General features: G+C 44.9%; 1 protein-coding gene and 1 pseudogene across 5 annotated transcripts; both read right to left on the reverse strand.

The window, feature by feature from the left end:
* Positions 1-923: 923 nt before the first annotated feature.
* LOC129545310 (zinc finger protein 75D-like) lies at positions 924-24,287 on the reverse strand. Of its 5 annotated transcripts, none has more exons than XM_055409324.2 (8): positions 22,088-24,287; positions 20,701-20,896; positions 19,901-19,992; positions 19,498-19,624; positions 18,290-18,381; positions 17,877-18,003; positions 15,729-15,839; positions 924-1,067 (listed from the first exon to the last, which is right to left on the reverse strand). In XM_055409324.2, the coding sequence occupies exons 1-8, from the start codon at positions 22,496-22,498 to the stop codon at positions 937-939; spliced, it is 1,287 nt and encodes a 428-aa protein (XP_055265299.2). In that variant the 5' UTR covers positions 22,499-24,287; the 3' UTR covers positions 924-936. The 5 variants fall into 5 exon arrangements, with proteins under 5 accessions (XP_055265299.2, XP_055265300.2, XP_055265298.2 ...); XM_055409325.2 differs by lacking the exon at positions 924-1,067 and adding an exon at positions 9,526-14,099; XM_055409323.2 differs by lacking the exon at positions 924-1,067 and adding an exon at positions 9,526-15,489.
* On the reverse strand, positions 5,799-9,378 carry LOC129545312 (sorting nexin-17-like; annotated as a pseudogene).
* Positions 24,288-24,497: the final 210 nt, after the last annotated feature.

Raw genomic sequence — 24,497 nt, forward strand, 5'->3', positions numbered from 1 at the left:
AAGTGAGTCTAGCAGGTAACTAGGGAAAGTCCACCGACTACAAAGAGCCCGCACGCTGCAAAGACCCAGCACAGTCAAGAAATTAAAAAAAAAAAAAAAAAAGGAGCCCACGTGAGTGGCAATTACATTCAACTGCTACTGATTTCTTTCAGATTCTCCAAGGGTTCTTTAGACCGCTAAGCAATGCTGGTGGGGGTGGGGAGAAAGAGCCGTCTGTCTAACTTTCCCTGAGATGACCAGCAGAAAGGGCACAGAAATTCTGCCCAGGAAGCCGCGGTATTCACAAACGGCCGGCTCAGGGGGCGCACGGGACACTAAACAGGCTTTCGCAACACGGAAGCTGATCTCCGAGCCTGGGCCTCTCGTTTCTCCCGCGGTCACATCAGCCAGTGTGGAGGCAGTAAAGTGGACACGACGCGGGGTGCGCCCGCGAGCACTGGGCCTACGGGCAGTATCCGAGAGGCCTCCAGCTGCGCGGCACAGGGCGCCACCCGCGCAAAGAGTGCAGAAAGCAGCCTCAGGAGCCTGACGGCGGGCCTAGCCCGGGTCAGTCCGGCTGCCCAGCAGCGGCGGGGGGTCTCTCGGCGGCTTCGGAGCCGGTGCCGAACTGGAAGCCGCCTCTAAGTTACCTCAGACTGCCTGGCTTCGCGGAAGCCGCTCCCTCTTCCCAGGGCTCAACCGCAAGTCGCCTCCAGTCTAACAGCGGCTCTGAGGAGGTCAGCCCCCGCCTCGCCGTCTAGCGCGCCACTCAGAGGCTAGGGGCGGGGGGAAGAAGGGAATGCAGGGTTCCACTTAAGTTCCCCGGGGCCGCAGAACCCGGCCAACCGGAAGGGAAGTGACGTACTTCCGGAGAGGGTTCCGCACCGCCCATTGCTTTATCACGGCCGCAACTGAGTGAGCAGCCTGTCGGCGGGAAAGAGTTAACGCCGCGAAATCTCAGGCCCGTGGAGCCTGGGGTCTCTGCATGGGCGCCGCCCTCTCAAGGTCATTTCTTCCTCCGTCGCTGCGGGTGGCGGGCGGTGGTCTCCCACCGCTTCTCACAGCCTCCTCCAGTACTTGGTGTTTACCTAAAACAATAAAATAGCCTGTTATTTTTGTCAGAAAAATTAATTTGGGGACAATTTAGGGTTGGAATATGTAAACCCGCAACAGTTAGCTAGTCTGGAGGACGAGGCTCAAGAATCCAAAGGAGGACTATGAGAGTTAGGAGTGTAGTGAGTTTTCATTGTCTGAATTTTGACAATCTCCTCTTGGCAGTTCTTTTGCTGGGCCAGGAGAAATTCTTCTGGTGGGTAGAAAAGTAAACCTTCTTCCTGTTGCTCATGCAATTGATGTCTAGAGGTGGGGCATGATATCTGCTCCTTTGAGCACTGATTCCATTTTAAATAAGATAGTAATTTTCATAAAGGCAGTTTTGTCTTATTAATCTGCTTTGTGAGAGGTGCAAGCTAGACACTGAGATGCAACCAAAGTTCCCACAGCTGACTGAGCACTGCAATCCCTCTATCTTACAAGACACGTCAAGACCCAGAAGATTCTCACTTACAGAGATGGCTTGGATCATTGTAATGTGTGGGGAAAAAGCTTGAGTTCTACAGGGACACATACCTCCCTTCCTTTGTTCTCTGCAGCCAAGATCTATTGAGAACTCTCCCTCCTTCCTTCAAAGGGGAAAAGGAAATCTATTCTCCTAAAATCGGGAATCAGAAATTCCCTGGCAATCCAATGATTAGTACTTTGCACTTCCACTGCAGGGGGCACAGGTTTGCTTCCTGGTTGGGGAACCAAGATCCCACATGCTGCACAGGGTGGAGAAACAAAAAAAACTGGCATGGACACTGATGAGGAAAACAAGTGCTTAAGCAGAAGCTAAATTAAGCTTCTCCACGTTTTTTCAACTGCCTGTCCCCTCACCGAGGCCATCTCCGATCTGATTTCCATTCTCCCTTTCTCACCATGCCTTCCTCTGCTGGGTTCTCACTCAGGATGCTGCACCAAGCTCAATGCCTTCTCAATGCTTCTCTTCTCACCCAGGTTTGGATCTCCCTGTGCAGAATCATCAGGAATTACTTTCAGCTCCAGGATCCTATACCTGAATTCAGCTTGGGGTCCAACCATTATGACCAAGGCTCCCAGAGCTGGCTGAAAGCTTGTGAGGCCCACCAGTTGCTGATAACAGGAGAGTCTGAAGAGCTGATGGGAGCTCTCCGAGTTGCCAAATTCAATCCCTACAAAGTGGGTATAATCAGGTTGACATATGAGTTACCTAACGGAAATCAAACAGGCCTTGACCATCAACTAGATATGGTTTCCAGTCCCAGCTCAACTCATACGAATGATGTTGGGGAAAATACTGAAATTCTCTACGCCTCTGTTTCTCATCTGAGCATAACAATACCATGCAGCACAGAGAAAAAGATTCAGTTCAGTTGCTCAGTCATGTCCGACTCTTTGCGACCCCATGAATCACAGCACGCCAGGCCTCCCTGTCCATCACCAACTCCAGGAGTTCACTCAAACTCATGTCCATCAAGTCGGTGATGCCATCCAGCCATCTCATTCTCTGTCGTCCCCTTCTCCTCCCGCCCCCAATCCCTCCCAGCATCAGAGTCTTTTCCAATGAGTCAACTTGTCCCATGAGGTGGCCAAAGTATTGCAGTTTCAGCTTCAGCATCAGTCCTTCCAATGAACACCCAGGATTGATCTCCTTTAGAATGGACTGGTTGGATCTCCTTGCCGTCCAAGGGACTCTCAAGAGTCTTCTCCAGCACCACAGTTCAAAAGCATCAATTCTTCGGCAATCAGCTTTCTTCACAGTCCAACTCTCACATCCATACATGACCACAGGAAAAACCATAGCCTTGACTAGACAGACCTTGATTGGCAAAGTAATGTCTCTGCTTTTTAATATGCTATCTAGGTTGGTCACAACTTTCCTTCCAAGAAGTAAGCATCTTTTAATTTCATGGCTGCAATCAGCATCTGCAGTGATTTTGGAGCCAAAAAAAATAAAGTCTGACACTGTTTCCACTGTTTCCCCATCTATTTCCCATGAAGTAATGGGACCAGATGCCATGATCTTTGTTTCCTGAATGTTGAGCTTCAAGCCAACCTTTTCACTCTTCTCTTTCACTTTCATTAAGAGGCTTTTTAGTTCCTCTTCACTTTCTGCCAAAAGGGTGGTGTCATCTGCATATCTGAGGTTATTGCTATTTCTCCCAGCAATCTTGATTCCAGCTTGTGCTTCTTCCAGCCCAGCGTTCCTCATGATGTACTCTGCATATAAGTTAAATAAGCAGGGTGACAATATACAACCTTGACGTACTCCTTTTCCTATTTGGAACAGTCTGTAGTTCCATGTCCAGTTCTAACTGTTGCTTCCTGACCTGCATACAGGTTTCTCAAGAGGCAGGCAGGTGGTCTGGTATTCCCATCTCTTTCAGAATGTTCCACAGTTTATTGTGATCCACACAGTCAAAGGCTTTGGCATAGTCAATGAAGCAGAAATAGATGTTTTTCTGGAACTCTCTTGCTTTCTCCATGATCCAGCAGATGTTGGCAATTTGATCTCTGGTGCCTCAGCCTTTTCTAAAACCTGCTTGAACATCTGGCAGTTCACAGTTCACATATTGCTGAAGCCTGGCTTGGAGAATTTTGAGCATGACTTTACTAGCATGTGAGATGAGTGCAATTGTGCAGTAGTTTGAGCATTCTTTGGCATTTCCTTTCTTTGGGATTCGAATGGAGACTGACCTTTTCCAGTCCTATGGCCACTGCTGAGTTTTCCAAATTTGCTGGCATACAATGCTATTTGTATAGCATCTGGCCCAGTGCTTGGCACTTAGAAGGTGCAGAGTAAACGGTCTGGGTTGGTGTGAGAGAAGTACCATCTTATAGTAATTTTAAGCATATCTCACTATTTGACATATATTAATAGATTTAATGTCTGTCATCCCCACAGAATCTATGGTTCTTGGAGAACGGGTAATTTGTTTCATTGGTGAATCGCAGCACCTCAAGAAGTGTCTAGCCCTAAAATAAACATTTGGCAAATGAATAAATAGATGAGAAAAGACAAAGACGACTAGGGTCTTTAGACCTGGTTTATTGACCGGGTATCCAAAACCTAAGCATTATAAAGAGTACAAACGAAGATTAAAATTGGTCTCGGCTGAGATGTCCCTGAGATCTGTCTCCCCTTCGTTTTCACTCCTTTGGCTCTAAGGTGGGATTTCTGAACTTCAGCACTATTAATATTGGGGGCCGGACAGGTGTTTGTTGTCTTCCGCACCCTGCGTCTACTACACTGCAAACACCTGTGGTCAGTTTGGCTTTCTGCGCCACAGGTACACAGCCCTTGCTTAGCTACGTTACCCACCTAAACACCAGAATTTGTTTCTGCGGGGTAATCTACTCCATAGTCTGGGCGCTCTCTGAGGACAAGGAGTTCTGAGCTGTCGTGTCCCCACTGCCCAGCACATGAGTGCCATAAGGCCCTGGTGTACCAGTGCTTTATTCGCGTAAATCACGAGAACAAGAGGCTCAGGGCCTTTCAAAGGCGACTTCACGGGGAAAGTGAGGGACACGGCAAAGCGCGACAGGGCGCACACACCAGGCTTCCGCGTTCCCAGGCCTCTCCAAACAGATGAGGTTGCAGCTCATGGCCACTGAGTGTCTTCCCGTTCGAGGATCCGAGACACCACTAGAGCCTCAGAGAGAACAGAGCCGCGGAGCTCGGGTCCGCCCACCGGGAAAACGGCGCCCAACTCAGTCATCCACCAGGCAGTCTTTCCCAGTGCGGAGCAGGAAGCTGCCACTGTGCAAGCCGGGACTTACGGAATGTCTGGCGCATGCGCAAAGGCTAAGCCAGGAAACAGCGCCGCGGAACACGCATAGCCCTCCCCATCTTGTCCCGCCCCTTCGCTAATCGACAGCAGTCTTACCCAATAAGAAGACGGGATCTTCATTGCGTCACAACCTATTTAAACCGCTTACTTGTTAATCCCTCGTATTGGTTACTGCCTTTAAGTTTGACTCGGCGCTTCCGCTTCTCCTATTTTGAAGGGTCCTTGTAGCAATCCCACCTTTTCGCCCTCCGTTTACAGTCGAGGCCACCACAGTAGTGCTACCGAGAATCACTGCCCTTCCTTCACTTCTTCCCATAATCAAACACAATTCTGTCCCTCTGTCCCCCACCCACCTCTCTTTCCTGTCAATATTGCCATCCAAATACCCTGCTGTCTAAATAAGGAGGGAGGGAATTCCCTGGTGGCCCAGTGGCTAAAGAATCTGCGTTCAAAATACAGGGAGTGTGGGGTTCCACCCTTGGCAGGGGAGCAAGATTTCACATGCCGCAACTAAAAAGATCCCACGTGCTGAAACTTAGAGTTCCCCTGCAGCAACTAAGACCCTGCTCAGCTAGTTAAACAAATAAATAAATGCAGGAAGATATCCTAGAACGTTAGGAACCTAGAGACTTGGGAACCTTGTTGTAGTCTGCAAATAATTAGCTGTGGTAGCCAGTGGATCTCTCTCGCACTTTGTTTCATCATCTATAAAATGAATACAGAAACTGGCAGGAATACTGTAAGATCAAAATAGATGAACATGGTTAAATCCTCCCATTTATTTAGGACTTGTTTGACTTCATGTTTCATTAGATTTATAACTATTTAATTTTTTGAAGCTGTTGTAAACTATATTAATTCCAGTGTATAGAAAGAGAATTTATTCGTTGACTTTGCATCATGTGATCTTACTAAGTGTACTTACTCCAGAAACTCTTGTAGGGTCTTAGGATTTTCTACATTGACAATCATGTCACCTGTGAATAAGAGCGTTTTGTTCTTCCTTTCCAATCTGGATGTTTTGTTTCTTGATTGGACTGGCCAAGCCTTCCAGTACAATGCTAAACAGGAGTGACAGGAGTGGGTATTCTTGTTTTGTTCCTTATCTCAGAGGGAAAGCATTCAGTCTCTGACAATTAAGTGATATGTACAGTAGGTTTTGTTTGTTTGTTCTAGGGAGCAATCAGGCTGAATTTAATGATAGGGAGCTGGGCCAGACCATACACAGACCTCTACCCATCCCCTTGGCTCATGGCCCCTAGAAGCCAGAAGCAGCCTGGAGGGAACTGTAGTTCCTCCCCAGGCAGGTAGCCATGGTCCCGTGGACTTTGTGCAAAATACTAAATGCTAATTTGGCATTGAGGGCCAGCTCTGGGCGATCCTTTGTGTAGCCAGCCCCAGGATGGGGGAGGGTGGGGGAAAAAGAGGTGGGTTAGGAGGCCCCTGGCCCAGAGGAGAAAAGGGGACAAGAGAAAGGAAAATGCCCCCAGTTTTGGAGGCAGGGTGGGATACAGGCACAGGGCTAGTTCATGAACACTCCCCCGGGGCAAAGGGCAGACATCCGAGAGCTGGAGATACAGGTACTCATCTCCAATGCCCTCGAAGGCTAAACTGCCATGGACGTCACTGGCACTGGCATCTGTACCAGGAGTGCCAATCACCCACAGGCTCATAGCACTCAGCTTGTATGAGAGTTTGACCATGGATTTCCGGGTGGCATCTGGTGACTCAAACAGCGGTGGTGACTTCACGGCTTGCTGTCTGTCTGAGCATCACAGGGTGCCCCCCACCCTCCGGTGCAGCATCTTCCTGATACTGCCGCCATATTGCTTCACCATCAGTTCATCTACCATGGACTGCAAGCAGATACTCATCATGATAGCCTGGGGGCTAGTGATGGCGACCCACTGTAGCTGGTCCTTGCTCATGAGGTATTCAAAAGCCAATTCCAGGCATACCTCACTTGCTTGTGCCTCGGCTGGGCAGTGGCACAGAGGAGGTGACCCACCAGCATCGCATGCGGGTGACCCGGAAGGTGAATTCACGGAGTTGCTGGCCAGGCAGGCGGAGGTGGAGGCTGAGCTTACTGTTGCCTGCGCTCATCACCACTGGACGGACAGTTCTTCTCTGGGAAGTCAGCCAGACAGGCATCGAAGCGCAAGTAGCCATAGTGCCGCAGTGTCTGGCCCAGCCACTCCTTCGCAGGAACTTCTTCTTGGAGACCTCCTCCTGCAGTGATTTGAGTTGCTACTGCTCCTTGGCGACCAGGATCCACCCACGCTCAATGTCTGCTACCATCTGAAGAAAAAGTAGGTTCAGGCCAATCCGGTTCTCCATGACATCGTCGATCGTCGTCATAGGCAGAGTCCAAATAACTCTTCCTTAGCACAATCTTAGGAGAAGGCAATGGCACCCCACTCCAGTACTCTTGCCTGGAAAATTCTATGGATGGAGGAGCCTGGTAGGCTGCATTCCATGGGGTCGCTAAAAGTCGGACACGACTGAGCGACTTCACTTTCACTTTTCACTTTCATGCATTGGAGAAGGAAATGGCAACCCACTGCAGTATTCTTGCCTGGAGAATCCCAGGGACGGTGGAGCCTGGTGGGCTGCCGTCTATGGGGTCGCGCAGAGTCGGACACGACTGATGCGACTTAGCAGCAGCCGCACAATCTTATACTCTTGACTCTGAAGACTGGTAACAGACACATAAGGCAACTCAAACTCTTGCAACTTCTGTGCAAACGAAAAGGCTCCATCCTATTTTTCTTGAACTAGAAAGAGACTGAAGTAGCCGATCAAGTCATCTGGAATATCCAGCTTTGCAGCCACACCCTCCAGGACATACTCAGTCTGATCTGAAGTTAGCACGTTGACCAGAACTTTCTGCCCGTTGCTGAGCAGCATTTCCAAAGAGACCTCTTCTGTGAGGACCTGTTGTGTCTCCTGCTGTGCCCGACGCAGGAAACTTTTGAAGGTCTCACTGCTTCCAAGCAATGGGTCTTCCCGAACAGTTTGCATGTACTTCTCTAACTGCTCTCTCCTGTTTCACCTCAGCCGGTGTCAGAGCCAAAAGCTTCTTTGGGGGAAACACAGGAAGCACACTGGCCCCATATTCCTTCCGAAGCTGCTCGTGCAGCCCCAGGAGCTGGCTGTTGCACACCCAACAGTGCAGAACTCTATTCACACGAATGTTATAAACCACGTTGGCTGAGCCGCCACTCTTCCCACTGTGTGACTCGGTTTCAGGAATGGAAAAGTACATTGTCCCTGCAGCAGAGCCTGGCCGGACTCCGGATTATGAGGGAGGAAGCGGCTTTGCACACTCGCCTCCGCTCCTCAGCACGTCTCCGCAGTCTCGCTCACCATTTGCGGCGTGCAGGGGCAGGGTGCTTACAATAGGTTTTTAAAAAGTAGATGCTCTTTGGGAGTTCCCTGGTGACCTAGTGATTAGGATTTGGTGCTTTCAGTGCCATGGCCTGGGTCCAATCCCTGGTCAGGAAACTGGGATCCCACAAGCTGTGGGAAAATTAATTATAAAAATAGATGCTCTTTTATAGGTTGAAGAAGTTCCATTCTTTTCCTAGTTCCCTGAGTTTCTGTCATAAATAAATGTTGTATTTTTGTCTCCATCTTACTACAGTGTTCATTTCCAGGTTGCTAGTTGTGCTAATCTGAGGTAAAGGAATATCAGAGAACATAAATTGTAAACTCACTGTCAGTTCTGTGATGCCTTGAATTCTGTTGTTCTCCAATTCACCTGCTATTAATAAAGTTCTCAAATAGCTGCTCCATGCATTTTACCCAGGTTTTAGGGTTGTTGTCTATGTGAGAAAAAAGGTGAAGCATGCTTATTTCAACTTACCCAGAGCTGGAACCCTAATACTATTAGTTTTTTTAGTGCTTTTCCAATCTTTATACCATATTCTTTCTTTCCTGTATTACTGGTTCTCCACTCTGACAGCTAATCCCTGCCTCTGCAAATCTTCATAAATTAGTTTACTTCTTTTCAAAGCCTATACTTTATCTTCCCTTTTTTGTTGTCCACAATCTTTTTCCCTGTCCCACCTGCTAGTATTAATACTGGAAGTATACTTGTCATTAGGGAAATGCAGATCAAAACAGCATTATGATACATACTTACAGCCCTTGTCAGTTTTTAAATTGTGATATAATACATAATAAAATTGACAATCTAAGGTATTTAATTCAGCAGTTTATTAGTATATTTACATTTCATCATCGCTAATTTCAGAACATTTTCATCATCCCCTGAAAAAGTCCCATATCTTTAGCAAACTTGACACCCTGCAGCTTCCAGTTCCTGGAAAATACTAATTCACTTTTGCTCTCTAAAGATTTGTCTATTCTTGATATGTAATACATGTGACCTTTTATGTCTAATTACTTTCACTTAGCATGTTTTCATCCATGTCGTAGCATGCATCATAACTTCCTTTATTTTTATATTGCTAATAATATCCCATTGTACAACTATAACATTTTTTATCCATTTATCAGTTGGTAGATTTTGGGGTCCTTTCTACTTCAGGGCTACTGTGAATAATGCTGCTATGTACATTCATATATAAGGTTTTTTGTGGACATAAGATTTCATTTCTCATGGGTATATACAATGCTTAGCAGTCAAATTGCTGGGACAAATGGAAATTCTATGTTTAACTTTTTAAGTTACTGATCAAATGTTTTCTTCAATGGCTGTACAATTTAAATTTCCACAAGCAGTGTATGAGGGTTCTAATTTCTTCACATCCTTGATAACATGAATTAATCTTGATTATAGCCACATTAGGGGAGGTTAAGTGGTATCTCAATGTTTTTTTGTTTCTTTAGTGAATTGTGAGATTTTATTTTCCCAATTAGGAATCAAACCTGGGCCCTTGGTAGTGACAGCAAGGGCCTTAACCACTGAACTGCCAGGGAACTTACTCAGTGTGATTTTGATTTGAATTTCCCTGAAGGCTAATGACGTTCTGTTTATATGCTGACTGGCCAGTTGTATATCTTATTGTGAGAAATGTCTACTCAAATTCTTCAATAATAATTTCTCTACTACTGAGTTTTTTTAGTGTCAAGTAATGCTTCCTGAGATGATGTTTCTCATCATTTGGGGGTTTGTAGTTATAAAAACTTGACACAAGCTTTAAAAATACTCTTTTGGCAAGTAGGATATAATTGCTGATATACTAAAGTGCCCAACTTTTCATAGGAGGTGGCTTTCTGTCTTCATGACTTACTGAGAATGTATCTAGATTTCTTATTTCTGCTCTAATGCTCTAATCATGTCTGTACTTATAATATTTTCTTAAAAATTATTGGAGATGCTCTCCAAATTGTGCAAATCCACTCTCAAAATATAAAGAGCTTAAATCAACCCAACCACATTAAAAAACAAAACAAAACATTAAGGTATGTAAGACAGTAGAGTTGTGTTTTTCCTATTCTGTTTTTGGGAAGCTGTGGTTGGTCTTGAAGGTAAGACAGAGTGGGAAACTGACCATGGAAAGCCAAAGTGCCAAACAAATGAATACAACAAATATTATACAAATTGTTTAAACCATGGAGAAGGAGCCTAAAGAATGCCCACTTTATCCCCAACCCAGCATTCTTTAGAAGCAAAAATGCAAAACCAAAAATGTTCATAAACATAAAATCTCAGCACCTAAAACAATGCACCTGGCACATAAGTATCAATATCTGATGTTGAATGAATAAATGAACATTCACAGTACATATCTCTCCAACAGTTTTAGTGAGCAAACATCCACAGCCAGAGATAAAGACAGAACCAGTTTTTGGCAGCATGGTTAATACATTAATTTGGGAATTAAAGGTGATAAACCCTAGCTTATGGCACCAGGACTGGTTGCAAAAAACACTTTGTTGATTAAGTCAATAGTTACAAAGTAAGGTAAGCTGAACTGGCCATGAAGGGATCTGTCAAAGTAGTTTGTACCACACTTCTTGACTATTAGAACACTGACTGCTGAAGCACAGAATAATAACCTTAGAACAACAGAAAGAGGATCAAGGGAACAAGTGGACACCAACCACGGAAAAGGAGAGAAACTTCATTAAGAGAATGTATGGTACCAAATAAGGAAGAAACTAGAATAGGAATATTAAATATCCACTTCATTTTTCATCTTAGCAGTTACTGAAGTGTGATGGTTAAATGCTAATTGTAAAAAATACAATCAAACAGGAATGCTTAGAAAGAAGTGGATTCAAATTATAGTAAAAAGTATTTTTACTATAGTATTTTTAGCATTCATTTACACATTATTTCAAGAAAAAAAGAAGACCAATGAAAAGTAGATAAATGAGGGTACTTTTTGAGCTTCAGGTAAATGTCCCATATGAAAATGTTAAAGTGTAATTACTATTATTATTTTGTTCTTTGATGGCTTCTAGAAAATCAACAATTAACTATTACTACTGAACTCTTAATGAGTAAATCACACTGGGGCTTGTAAAAAGTTAGCAGTTGATCATGAAGTTTCAACTTTTAATAAGTTGCTCAAGTGATCACTATAGGCATCTAGTATTCCTTGTGGACCACCCTTATTATGAGGCATTAGGGCTGCCTGTTGGTTCTCATAAATTAATACCATGGGGTGCAGAGGAGATCAAGAGGGTCCTCTTACAGAGTCATATTGAGAAGCTGTTGGTCAAGTTCTGGAAGCCCTCTGAGGGAGGAAAAAGCAGCTCCCATGTTCTCAATTAAGCTTGTGCCATGTGGAGACAGCCTCTGTTGACAGGGAATTCTTTCTCATAGATGGATTAGGGCAGAGACTGTCAAGGATTCTTTCTCTCTAACAAATAAACTATTTATGCATGAAATGTCATAATGTCTGAGATTGGCTTCAAATACTAAAAAGAAAAAAAATTCCAAATATTCAAATATTCCAAAACCCACCCACCCCAAACAAAATAAAAACAAAACACTGGAGTGGATAAATGTAAAAACTGGCAAAATTTTTAAAGCCTATATAAGGGTCATATTATTTTCCCTACTTTAGATATTTTGATAATTTCCATAATGAAAGAATATGTATATATATAAGAACACTGTTCCTCTCCTACATATATTATCTTAAATCAGTTATTGCTCTATATATTAGAATTATTTCAGTTACAATGAACAGAAATGCCAATCATACTGGCTTAAATAATTAGAAATGTATAGATTTATGTAGCTGAAAAGTCCAGTGCAATTCTAGGTATCAGGTGATGCTTGATCCTACAGTTCAATGGTGTCTCTAAAACCTGAGTATTTATCACCCTGCTCTGTCTGCTGTGGTGTTGGCTTCATTCTAAGGCTCACATTTCTCCTGTTTCAAGAAGACTGTCAATATCTACTGGGTTACATGTGCCATCCAGCAAGTGCTGGATCTGTTCTAATGTTTCCAACAAGACAGGCCAGGTTATGCTGCAGAAACACACAGCACCAACATCCCAGTGATTTAACACAAGAAAAGTTTATTAATCCTTCCTACAAAGTCCACTAGAGGTCTAGGGAACTCTCCAGAACAGGTACTGCTCCCCAATGTTGGGTGCTCGGCATTCCAGACTGTTATGAATTTTGTCCCCTCTCTCTATATGCTTACATGGCTGAGGCAGGAAAAGACAGCATTAGAGTCCTGCACCAACAAATAAATATTTCAGCCAAGAAGTGAGACCTCTGCACACAACCCACTGCTCAAAACTATCTCTGGACCCTAACTGCAAGAAGCAAAAACATCTAACCATTCCCTTCTTACTGTTCATTAGGATACAAGGTCCATGAGGATATGCATTTTGTATCTTTGTCCACTACTGTATCCTTACTTTAGAAGAGTACCTGGGCACATAACAGGATTTCATTAACTTGAATGACTGAATGTAGCACCAGCAAGAAATCCAAACCTGTATATATTGGGAGAAGAGACAAGAGTCCCAGGGGTTTGAGACCAAAGATGTTCAGTGATCCATACAGACCAGAGCTGCAGAGCTACCTGTGCTTAGGAAATAATACTTGCTAGAGTTCATCTTAGGGAGATAATGAAATCCTGCTGAGAGAGACACACCAACAGGTCAGGTGACTTACACCATAAAGCACTGAAGATAAGGGAAAAAATCAACTGAGCAGACCACCACAAGGAGTGCTCAGCTCCAGGAAGAAGCTGCAACAGCCACAAATGGATCTGCTCCTTCACTGTGGTCAGTCTACCCAACACACCACTGTGGATCAGAGGAAAGAGAAGGATGTGTACAGTGTCTGAGACCCCACTATCAGTCAGATCATCAGGTGCTTTTCCTTCATCAATCCCTCTAATCCCCAGAGAACCCTGAGTTAAGCATTATCTCTATTTCACAGAGACAATGGAGATTTAAGAATGTTTCAGTAACCAATCAAGAAACAGGCATGTTTTACTAGCTAGAAACAATATCATCTAGGCTGGCTGGACAGGAACAACATATAGATCAGTCCTGTTGATCCTGCCTTCAGGCCTGACTAATGCAGCTAAGTGACAGCCAACAGACCCACTAACTACATGGTTGTAACAAGCCTCTGGATCTCTTTAGGCCTAACTTCCTTACTTTATAAAGTCAGAGATTTGGAAGAGATAATTTAACTCCTTTCCTGATTACATCTAGATGCTCTACCAGGAACATATCTGCATCACTGAGCAGATAAAAGGGGGAGATACAAGATAACTCACAACCTAAGGAGATTTCTAGCAGTCTATCAAATTCGTAACCTAAGGCTGTTACCTGAAAGGATGGAGAAGACAGAAGTAGGGTGCCCTTGCCTACTTAACAGTTACAGTGTAAGTTAACCAATGTAGAGGTGCATTTGTCCATCCTTGCCTGCCACCCAGCATTAGCTCCCCTTTTGGGAACTTGGTCTCCAGCTCACTGGATTCCCAGAATAATATGTCCAGGGAGCCACAAGATCCTGGTGCAGAAAACACTCTAGTTCCCAGACAAATGTAACTCTCTCCTTGTTCTTAACAACAAACAAAAACCAAATTAAAATGCAAATAGATAAAAACCTGAGAAGATGATCCTGAATTCCCATTAATTTCCATTTAGACCTTGAAAAAAAGTGCTCATTTTCATGGCTGTTTTATCCTATTGATATTGTGATATAAACAGTCTAGTTTCTTTTATTGCAGGAAGTTCTTCTTTACATGGCTAAAGATTCCAACCTGTTTCCATTTTCTCGCCTTCTTAGAGGTGCTCTCCCTTTTCAAGAGGCATAAAATAGTGATTAATTCACCGGCAGAGAGGTATAAAATAGTGATTAGTTCATCTGGACAGAATTGATATTGCTGAAGAAAATATTTCATCAGAGTAAAAATTGTACTAATAGGATTCTAGAGCTGAATTTGCTAAAAAGTTAAACAAGGAACTCAATGTCCAAATTTGTGAACAGCGCCCAATGATGGGACAGTTAAGAAAATCCAATTTGATTCTTCAAAAGTTTTACATTAGAATTCATTTCTGCCCATGAGATTACTGAAACTGGCAAACCTGGAAGACAATGGTATGCAACTAAACATGCATATTATTGCTTTGTTTTGGAAAACCATGCCATAATACAAATGTTTCCATCATAAGTTTCAGTGCCTTGAGAAATCAATGCAAACCAACAATATTTACCTCTGTGGCCAAAGAAGACTATTTCATAGCTGCATCTGCTATGCAAAGCTGTATTTGCTGTTTTGCTATATACAATCCCCAAACAGCTTTTTGCTTTACTCAGAATGTTCTTAGAACACCTCTCCTGCTAAGGAATTCCCTGGAAGCTTTTAGTAAAAATAGCACGTAGTGCAACTACTAACAAATCCTTTGAGGAGTCAATCTTGATTCCTTCTAAGAAGCACGTTTATATCCCAAAGTTTCCTGATGAAAAATTCCTGATGCTTCATAATGTTGTATTTTTCTTAACTTTAAAGTCAAGCTCCACTTGATAAATTTCTTTAGACTGAGGACACCGAACAAACTTCCCTTTACTGGTGGAGTTTCTGGTGTCTAAGAAGGCTTGAGCGTCTGCTGAAGTTTCTCCTGCACGTGCTACAGGTGTAAGGCTGCTCACCTGTATGAGTTCTCCGATGTTTAATAAGGTGGCAATTTTGATTGAATTTTTTCCCACATTCATGACAAGTAAAGGGCTTCTCTCCAGTGTGAGTTCTTTGGTGTGTGTGGAGATTTGTCTTTTGACTGAAGCCTTTCCCACACCATGAGCATTTATATGGTTTTATTCCTTGGTGTGTTGTTAAGTGCTTATTAAGATCTGAGCTCCACCTAAACCTCTTATCACATTGTTGACATTTATATGGTTTCTCTTCTGTGTGAACTCTCTGGTGCTTAATGAGGTCAGAGCTAACTCTGAAGCTTTTCCCACACTCCTGGCATTTAAAAGGCCTCTCTGCTGCACGTTCTTTCTTCTGAAGATCCATAAGTTTCAGCAGCTCTTGTTTCCAGGTTGAAAGTTTCTTTTTTTTCTTCACCGGAAAATCTTGGTGCAATTTCCCAACCCTATGCACATCACCATGATTTTCTTTGCCAACTGTTTTCTGGGGAACTTTCAATCTGGCCTTTCTTGATGCTATAGCTACTGGTGCTTGTATTTCTAAGTCAGAAAGACATAGAGATTGAATATGTTCAGTGTCATTTTTAAGCCTCAGCCCTGCTGGAATAAACGTGAGAAACAGCTTATTATATGTCAGAGAAAGTAAGCCACAGTAAATGAAGAGAAAAACTGGACAAACACTAATTTTTTAAAAAATAGATAAGCAGAACTGTAAAATGTGAAATCCTTGCAAAGATTCCTATCATGGTACATTTTCCTTCTTCCCATGGTTTACTTACCTGTAGGAAGCTCTTCAGAACTGTCCGTGAACTCCAGAGGTCTTTGAACCCATGGCTCTTCTCCTTGCTCTAGACAGGAGATCACTTTAGGTTTGGGGAGCACAAATAATGCTGTGAAACAGAAAAACTGAGGTCACAGACTGGTAACTTAACAACAGTTCACTAATTTCAAACTATTTCAGGAAGAGCAAAGGATGCCTGAATAGTTAACAACACCAAATCTCATATCAGGTTTATAACAAACTTCATTGGTGGATGGATATGCAAAGTGGAGACTGAGAAATAAACCTGAGCTGGACCAGTGACAAAGATATAGGGCACGGGAATGCAGTGCATGATCCCCATCTTCTGCTACCAAGAATATCCCACATTCTACTAAGGTAGAAGTAAAGTGAAAAGGCTGCAAGAAATACACACACTAGTCCTATTAACTATTCAGTTCAGTTCAGTCGCTCAGTTGTGTCCGACTCTTTGCAACCCCATGAATCGCAGAACGGCAGGCCTCCCTGTCCATCACCAACTCCCGGAGTTCACTCAAACTCATGTCCATCAAGTCGGTGATGCCATCCGTTCATCTCATCCTCTGTCGTCCCCTTCTCCTCCTGCCCCCAATCCCTCCCAGCATCAGGGTCTTTTCCAATGAGTCAACTCTTCGCATGAGGTGGCCAAAGTATTGGAGTTTCAGCTTCAGCATCAGTCCTTCCAATGAACACCCAAGTGATCTCCTTTAGGATGGACTCGTTGGATCTCCTTGCAGTCCAAGGGACTTTCAAGAGTCTTCTCCAACACCACAGTTCAAAAGCAGCAAGACTTAAACTGGGTAAGTCCAGGTTCAGGGAAGTCAATGCAAAGGTCAGTGGGTTGGGTATCAGGCGTAATTGATACATGCCATCATTACTTTTATTTAGTAAAAGTTAAATAAAATAACTTTTTATTTAGTTCTCAAGCACCAGACACTGGACTAGCAAAGATTTCTATCACTCCCATAGCTCACTGGTTCATATCCAGGTGGAGGAAACAGACAAGAATTACTTAGCAGACTTTCTCAAAATCTTACTGCCAAGTATGGAAAGTATTCATCACTCAGTCATTCCAAAAATATGTGGTGAGTGGCTATGGTGCACCAGGCACCCTCTATGTGGCAGGGACATAGTGCTAAATAAACCAAGTCCCCTGATCTCACGAAGCTTATATTCTTGCGCAGAGTGAAACAATATAACATCAACAGAAAAGCAAATAAAATGTCAGGAAGTGATACATGTTTTGAAGAAAACTAAGGGAGGGTAAGGGAACATTTTAAGATTCTGCTTCTGTGAAGCTACTTGAGATATAAAGTTGTATAAAAAGTCTCCTTAAGAAAGTAACATCTGAGCAGAACCCTAAAATGAGGATTCTGTCATGAGGCAGAAATGTGGGCCAGGCAGAGGGAAGGAGGAAGAAATGAGTACATCAAGTCCATGAAACAAGATGAGTAGTGTGACTAGAGTCCAGAGCAAGGGCAAAAGTGGCAGGAGACGACAGCAGGTTGATGAGGAAGGGCCAGACCTTGGAGGGTCCTGGGTCTTGGTAAGGAACCTGGATTTATTCTGAACGTTATGAGAAGTTACTGTAAGATCTGAAGCAGAAAATGTCATGATCTGGTCAGGTTTTAAAAACACTCTGGCTGCCATGCAGGAAACAGACTGAGTGGGTACCAGGAAGAAAGTACTGAGGTGAAGCTCGATAGAGATGCTACTACCTGAGACCAGGATGCTACGAGCACAAGAAGCTGAGATGTGACACTCAGGCTACACTGTGAGGTGGAACCAAGAGCGCTAGCCTTAGTGGGGTATTATGGCAAGATCAAGGTAAAGGATGACTGGACATTGCTTGCTCTGAGCAAGTGGATGAATGGGGATGCCTTTTACAGAGATGAGAAAGATGTAAGGGCAAGTTTAGATGGAAGAAGAGATCAAGAATTCCAACAGTATAAGGAATGTGTACCAGGGAAAAGCTCCCTGGTGATCTGGTAATCCCTGCCCCACACCAACTTATTGAGAACCTGTCGGCTACTAGAACAGAGACTCTCTCACAAGGGTGCATTCTCAGTATGCCCACAACAGAACAGTTTAGTCCACTCCTATGCAAAGTGAAGGGGAGAAACTTTACCTAGAGAGATGACAGTCTCATAGTTTTCTTGCATTACATCATTGTAGAGGGCCTTCTGAGTGGGATCCAGTAATTCCCATTCTTCCTGGGAAAAACACATGGCCACTTCTTCAAATATCAACAAGCTCTAAAGAAGAGAATGGGCTTAAGCTCAGTACTTGCCACTACAGAAGCAGCCCAATCTTCCAAGCCATGAACTACAAGGTAAGCAAGTCACTAAAGGAACTAATAGCACATGAATTATTTTAAAGTGAGATGGTAGAAAATAGGCAAGGGATCAGCAAACAGACCAGGAAGTACTCAGTTCCCCAGGGGGAACATCTGGGTTAACACACCTCTGAGCACCTGTTGGGCAGGGCAGGTCATGGGCAGCAGGGAGAGGCAGCCTTAAAAAGCTGGAAAGCACAGCTCACCTGGGACTCAGGCAGAATAAGTTCAGGTGCCACTGTCCACTCACTGGTATTTGTCTGCTCAGGAAAGGCTAGGAGCTGGTGAGCAGGCACAGCTGTGGAAGAACAAGAAAATTTCTCTCCCTCCCATCTTTGAACATCCCAAGTTCAATTCAAAAGTATAGAAGATCCTCATTCTTTCAGTTGAGATAGAACAACTTTACAAGTGTTACATGGTACCGAGAAGTAGCTATCTCATTTTAAACAAGCATCTACTAGCCCCTAAGACAGGTTTCCCAGTTGACTCTCTTCAGTTTTCACGATTGAAGTTAAGAAAAGGAAATCTTGGTTTTTTTCTTTACATAACATGAATTCTTCTGAGTTGGACAAAAATTAGAGGTGTTGTACAATGCAGTACTGAGTTTCCAGTGTGCCAGGTACAGAAAATCCAAAGGTCAGAATGAGTTTGGTGAGTTCAAGAAACAGCAAGAAGACCAGTGTGGCTAATGAGAACTGAGCAGGGCAGGAGTGGCAGACGAGGGGAGGAAAGTGAAGAGGGGCCAGAACTTGGGGGTTCCTGGGTGCCTCTATAAGGAGTTTGGATTTATTTTGATTGTGCAAAAAATCATGCTAAGGTTTTGATGTTGAGCCATGTTCTGATATGAACTGGTTTTTTAAAGGATTCTGGCTGCTGTGTGGAGAACAGACTGCAGGCAGGGAGGAATGCTGGCAGGGGGTGCCAAGTATGGAGGTGGACCTTTTTATTTTTATTTTTTTTTAATTTTTTGGACCTTTTTAGAGATTGCCGCGCTTACACCACAATGCTGAAGCACAGGAGGCTGAGACTTGGCTGGACTCAGGCCACACAGTGAGGTGGAATGGAGCCAAGAGAACTAGTGATGCATTAGTACTACAGGGGTTGGACTAGATTGGTGCAAAGGATGACCACAAGTTTTCTAGCCTAAAATACTGGGTGAAGGAAAAACAAGAGAAGAGCGATTTTGAGGGAAAAAGAGAAGGATCAAGATTTAGGATAAGGAATGAGCATGTACACATGTTAAAAGCTTGCTGGTGATCTGGTGTACCTTTTCCCTGCCCACATCAGGGAAACTAGTTGAGAACCAGTCAGCTACTAGAACAGACTCTCTCACAAGGGTGCTTTCTCAGTAACCCCCAAAACAGGACAGATTAGTCCACTGATGTGCAAAGGGAAGGGGAAAAAGAAACTTTACCTAGAGAGATGACAGTCTCATAGTTTTCTTGCATTACATCATTGTAGAGGGCCTTCTGAGTGGGATCCAGTAACTCCCATTCTTCCTGGGAAAAATACATGGCCACTTCTTCAAATGTCAACAAGCTCTAAAGAAGAGAATGGACTTCAGCCAGGTACTTGCCACTTCAAAAGCGGCCCAACCTTCTGAGCCATGAACTGCATGGTAAGCCAGTCACTAAAGGAACTAACAGCACATGAATTAATTTTAAGTGAGACGGTAGAAAGGAAGTAGGCAAGGGATCAGCAAATAGGTGCTCAAAGTCCTGGGAAAATCTGGGTTAAGTCCTCTGAGCATCTGCTGGGCAGGGTGGGTCATGGGCAGCAGGGAGAAGTAGCCCGAGAATCTGGAAAGCACAGCTCACCTGGGACTCAGGCAAGACAAGCTCAGGTGCCACTGTCCAGTCTTTGGTGTCTGTCTGCTCAGGAAAGGCTAGGATCTGGTGAGCAGGCACCACTGTGGGTGAAATGGAGCCACAGTAAATATTTCTTGCTTATGTTTCTAATACACTATGGTCAATTCTAAAAGACAGAAGACCCCGATTTTTTTCAGGATTGATGAGATGTCTTTATAAGCGTATGGTGCCCAGATGGCTTTCTCCTTGTTAATGAGAACCAAGTATCTACCAGCCTCTAAAACAAGTTCCCCAGTTTCCATAAGCAAAAGTAACAAAGGAAAACTCTTTTTATTATTTTCCTCTGATGACATAAATTGTTCACCTTGGCAAAGTTTAAACATATTTGCAAATGAAGTACTCAGGGACTCCAGTGTACAGTAGGAGATAGTTTTTAAATCATTTATTACTTTTTCCTTGGTACACAGTAGTATACACATTCTATTACTAACATTCTGTCACTAACTATCCATTCTGATCCAGATTTCTTCTGTATTTTCAAGATGAGGTGAGCCAGACCATCTTTACTTTTCCAAACAATTGCTGCTGTTATTACCAGGGTTCTGTGGTTGGGAGATCTCTGTATCTTAGGCCAACCCCCACCCTCAACGCCATATGACCTATTCTACCGCCACTTGGGGGGCATCCTAATTGCTAATGTAGCTGCATTACTAGATCCACAGGGCAGGGTAACCAGAAAGTGCTCACACATTCTGGCTTAAATTATATCCCACCTCCCAGGAGAAGAAAAGTAACATGAAGATCCTTACCCCTCTCACATACAGGCTCAGGTTCTTTGTGGGTATTCCTGCTCAGTGGTTCTTGGAGACCCTGGTGTATATTCCAAACTTCTTCCTCCAGGGACATGCCCACTGGCTGGGACTCTGCTGGCTTCAGCTGGAAGCCTGGGGCCTCTGCTGCTTCTCCCAAGAACACTGCCTCCTTTCCCAGCTCCTGGACTGCAACCTAGAAATAACCCCCATACTTGTTACCACAGAACTGACTTTTGGGTTGGGCTTGATGGGAGAGGGAGGAAAAAGCAGAGAGTGCAGACTGCGGGGAAAGAGGGAGACGCTGAAGGAAATGACATAAAAGACCTAGAGGTATCAGCCACCAATTTTCCACAAGAACTATCCATAAAACATGGGAAAATTGGGAGAAACCAGTAAAGGGTGTGGTTACTGCCAGCTCTCCAAGGCAGCAGTCCCACCCTCTGAATTCAGCCCCGTTCGGCCCACTAACAGGGTTGCACAGGCCACCTGTTCTCGTGCTGCCTTGACAGGCTTTCTCTCCCAACTTAGATCCTTGCCTTAGTGGTTTCTTGTCTTCTAATTCTCTCAAAAGATTAAGGAATTGAATTTAAAAGTTGTCCTGTCAACCAGATTTTCCACATGGTCAGGGAAGATTCTCACAGACAATGGGGATGAAATGGAGAAAAAAGCGGGAGGAAAGAGCCATAGCTCTGACCTATGTGCAAATAATTTTGACAAACATGTGCCCTCCCAGTATTCACAATGGGCCGGAGGCCAGCTGGTGAGCTGTCACCTGTCCAAGGGCATGTCCTGGATCCCCACTCAGAGCAGAGCCAGGAACAACCCCTGAGAGAGGGCAGTGCAGGCTCTCGCCTATGGTACAGAGGACACTACCCCTCAGGGTCTTTCTTCTCTCAGCTACTCTGCTGGGATTTCAAATCTTTCTTTCCCTGTGTTCTTTCTACTTTTCCCCTTCCTGGACAGTTGTCCCCTAGTTGCTTGGTTTGTTCCTTCTCTGTCATATCTTCACTCTCTTTTGGTCTCTCAGAGTCCTTTCTTTTCTGATCTGCCCTGAACTCTCCAGCTCCTTAGTGCCTTTTGTTTGTTTCTAAGAATTTGAGGTCCATCTCCTTGGCCAAGCCAGACTAGGCTCATTACCCTCAACACACCCTAGCTCCAAAGAGACCAAAACTCAACTCTGTCCCTAAGGCCAGGGAAGTTTCTGCCAGGATCTCTGAATCCTACGGGCTGACTAAGGCTGCGGGTCTGTGCTTTCAGGTCCTGCTTCACAAGTGCTAAAGGAACAACACAACAGTGACCTAATCCATTTTTTCCTCCCAATTAACTGCCCCAATATATCCACCTTCACTCTGTTTCACTGCACATCAAGAATCTTTCTGCTCACCCCGTTCCTTGTTTGGCCAGTTTCCCTTTGCAAGTGTTCTACCAGGACCACAGCCTCCTCGATGCTCTGTGGATGGTGCTTCTTTATGAGGGTATGGGTGTCCCTGGGCAGAATGGTCAGGAACTGCTCTAGCACCACAAGTTCCAAGATCTGCTCTTTTGAGTGAATCTCTGGCCTCAGCCACCGACGGCATAATTCTTGAAGCTGGTCAACTACCTCCCGGGGTCCAGCTGCTTCATGATAGAGGAAGTTCCGGAAGTGCCGGTGAGACCTCTCAGGACTGAGACTGTCCGTCTGTGGGGCATGTTTCTTAAGCTGATCAGCGTTCTCTGCCACAGGTCCTTTGGTCTCCCAAAGAGCTCTGATCTGAGGATTCAAGAACTCAGCCACCTTCAGATCTACTGTCATCATTCTCCTCCAGGAACAATTCTGCTCCTGTATCAGACACCCCACCAGCGGCTACCTCTGACAACTGAGGCCCGATCTGGTTTGGAATAAAATCAATAAAAGGATCTTCTTCCTAAGGCGCTGAGAGCAGAAACAAGCTCATGTCAGTAACATATTGTCACATGAACTTTATTACTTGCTACTTATTATGAGAAAAATGAACTTTAAAAATCAACTGCCAGGCTGTGTTTTGCTCCTTTTCTATTAACCAACTGAATACAGCACAGCTTATTAAAGACAAATTCCAATAGGTGACTTCTCCTTCTCTAAAAAAAAAAAAAAATCAGGAAAGGTTAGCAGGTGAAAAATCCACTGGCTCCTACGAGTTTTGGGATTATCCAAATATTTAACTCATGCACTTCTTATGCCATTCTCTCCATGTCAAGGAAAGATTAGGAGTATATTCTGAGTTTCTGTTTTAATGTCGACATATCATCCTAGTCTTCTGTCTTTGGTAAGTGGGTACACTTTTATTACCCTTCATCCTCTTGAGATGGAAACCTTCACTTCCTGGACCATTTAAAGTGCTACTTTCCATTGTGATTACTGCCAGGAGAGCTGAAACTATGAGACCAGAGTAGAAGGAAAATAATTAGGAAAACCGGAGCTTTATTTTCTTGAAAAAAAGCATCTCCCAAGGGACTCTCCTGGGGGTCCAGTGATTAAGAATCCGCACTTCCAGTGCAGGGGGTAAGGGTTTGATCCCTGGTCATATAATTCAGATCTCATATTCCCCAAAGTACAGCAAAAAAAAAAAAGAAGGCTCCCCACAAGAAATCAACTAACTGACCAACATTCACCTTGGCATTTCTTTGCAAGATATGTAAAGAAAACTATGAAGAATTATACGTGTATTTTGAATTTGATCTAGGAAAAATTACAGGTGACCCTTGTTCACAAAATGTTTATCCAAATGTCAAGCAGATAAAAAAGGAGAGCATGTGAGTTGGTGTTGGTTACTTTCAACTTTTCCAAGGGTCATTTAGACCTCTGAGCGAGGCCTCGTGAATCTCATTTTCCCTGAGGTGACCCAGCAGAAATGGCACAGAAATTCTGCCCAGGAAGCCGCGATATCTACAAAAGGCCGGCTACATGCCCACTCAGCTCAGGGGGCACGGGGGACACTTAACGAACTTTCGCATCACAGAGGCTGATCTCTGAGGCGAGGACTCTCGTTTCTCCCGCGGTCACATCAGCCAGTAAAGGAAACGCCGGCGGAGGCGGGAAAGTGGACACCACTCGGGGCGCGTCCGCGAGCACTGGGCCTGCAGGCAGTGTTCGAGCGGGTTTCAGCCGCGCGGGCCCGGGCGCCACCCTCGCAAAGGGTGCAGAGCGGCCTCAGGAGCCTGGCGTCGGGCCTCGCCCGGGGTAGTCTGACCGACCGGCTCCGAAACGGCCCCGGCTGCCTTGCAGCGGCCGCGAGCAGTGACAGGCGTCTCTCGGTGGCTCCGGAGCCGGCGCCGAAGGGGAAGCCGCTTCCAGGTTACCTCAGACAGCCCGGCTTCGTGGAAGCTGTTCCCTCTTCCCGGGGTTCAACCGCAAGCCTCCAAGCGTCTAACCGCTGCTCTGAGGAGCACAACCCCGGCTCCACGCCACTCAGAGGCGGGTCCTGGGGCGTAGGTCTGGAAACACTTGGGCCCACCCAGCCCCTCTACCTCTTCTGCTGTCTCCAGGGCGCCAAGATCAGCACTCCAACCGGAAGTAGAAGGGACGCACTTCCGGGGAGGGGCGGGCGCTAGCGCTGCGGTTCCAGGCCCCGCTGGGCTACGGCTCACAATTCAGCCATGGGAACAAGAAAGGGTTACCAACCGCCGAGTCTCCAAGTCCGTCCAGCCTAGAGGGCCCGGCGCGCGACTCGACGCCCGGGTGTCGCTGTCTCTCGTCCCAGCTGTGTGAGGCCCATGCGTCCAGGTGGTCCCTGTGTCGCGTTCGGGCTGCCGGCGGAGCCTAGGGACCCGGATCC

The sequence above is a fragment of the Moschus berezovskii genome, chromosome 27 (genome assembly GCF_049115385.1).
Source record: "Moschus berezovskii isolate FMDL1 chromosome 27, NW_MosBer_1.0, whole genome shotgun sequence".
NCBI lineage: Eukaryota > Metazoa > Chordata > Mammalia > Artiodactyla > Moschidae > Moschus > Moschus berezovskii.

Excerpts from the sequence above, each read along its gene's own strand:
- LOC129545310 (XM_055409320.2), bottom strand. The coding sequence starts at position 22,498 with ATGATGACAGTAGATCTGAAGGTGGCTGAGTTCTTGAATCCTCAGATC. Across the intron at positions 20,897-22,087 it reads CTGGCCAAACAAGGAACGGG|GTTGCAGTCCAGGAGCTGGG; the intron begins GTGAGCAGAAAG and ends GGTTATTTCTAG. Across the intron at positions 18,004-18,289 it reads TTATTCTGCCTGAGTCCCAG|AGCTTGTTGATATTTGAAGA; the intron begins GTGAGCTGTGCT and ends TCTCTTCTTTAG.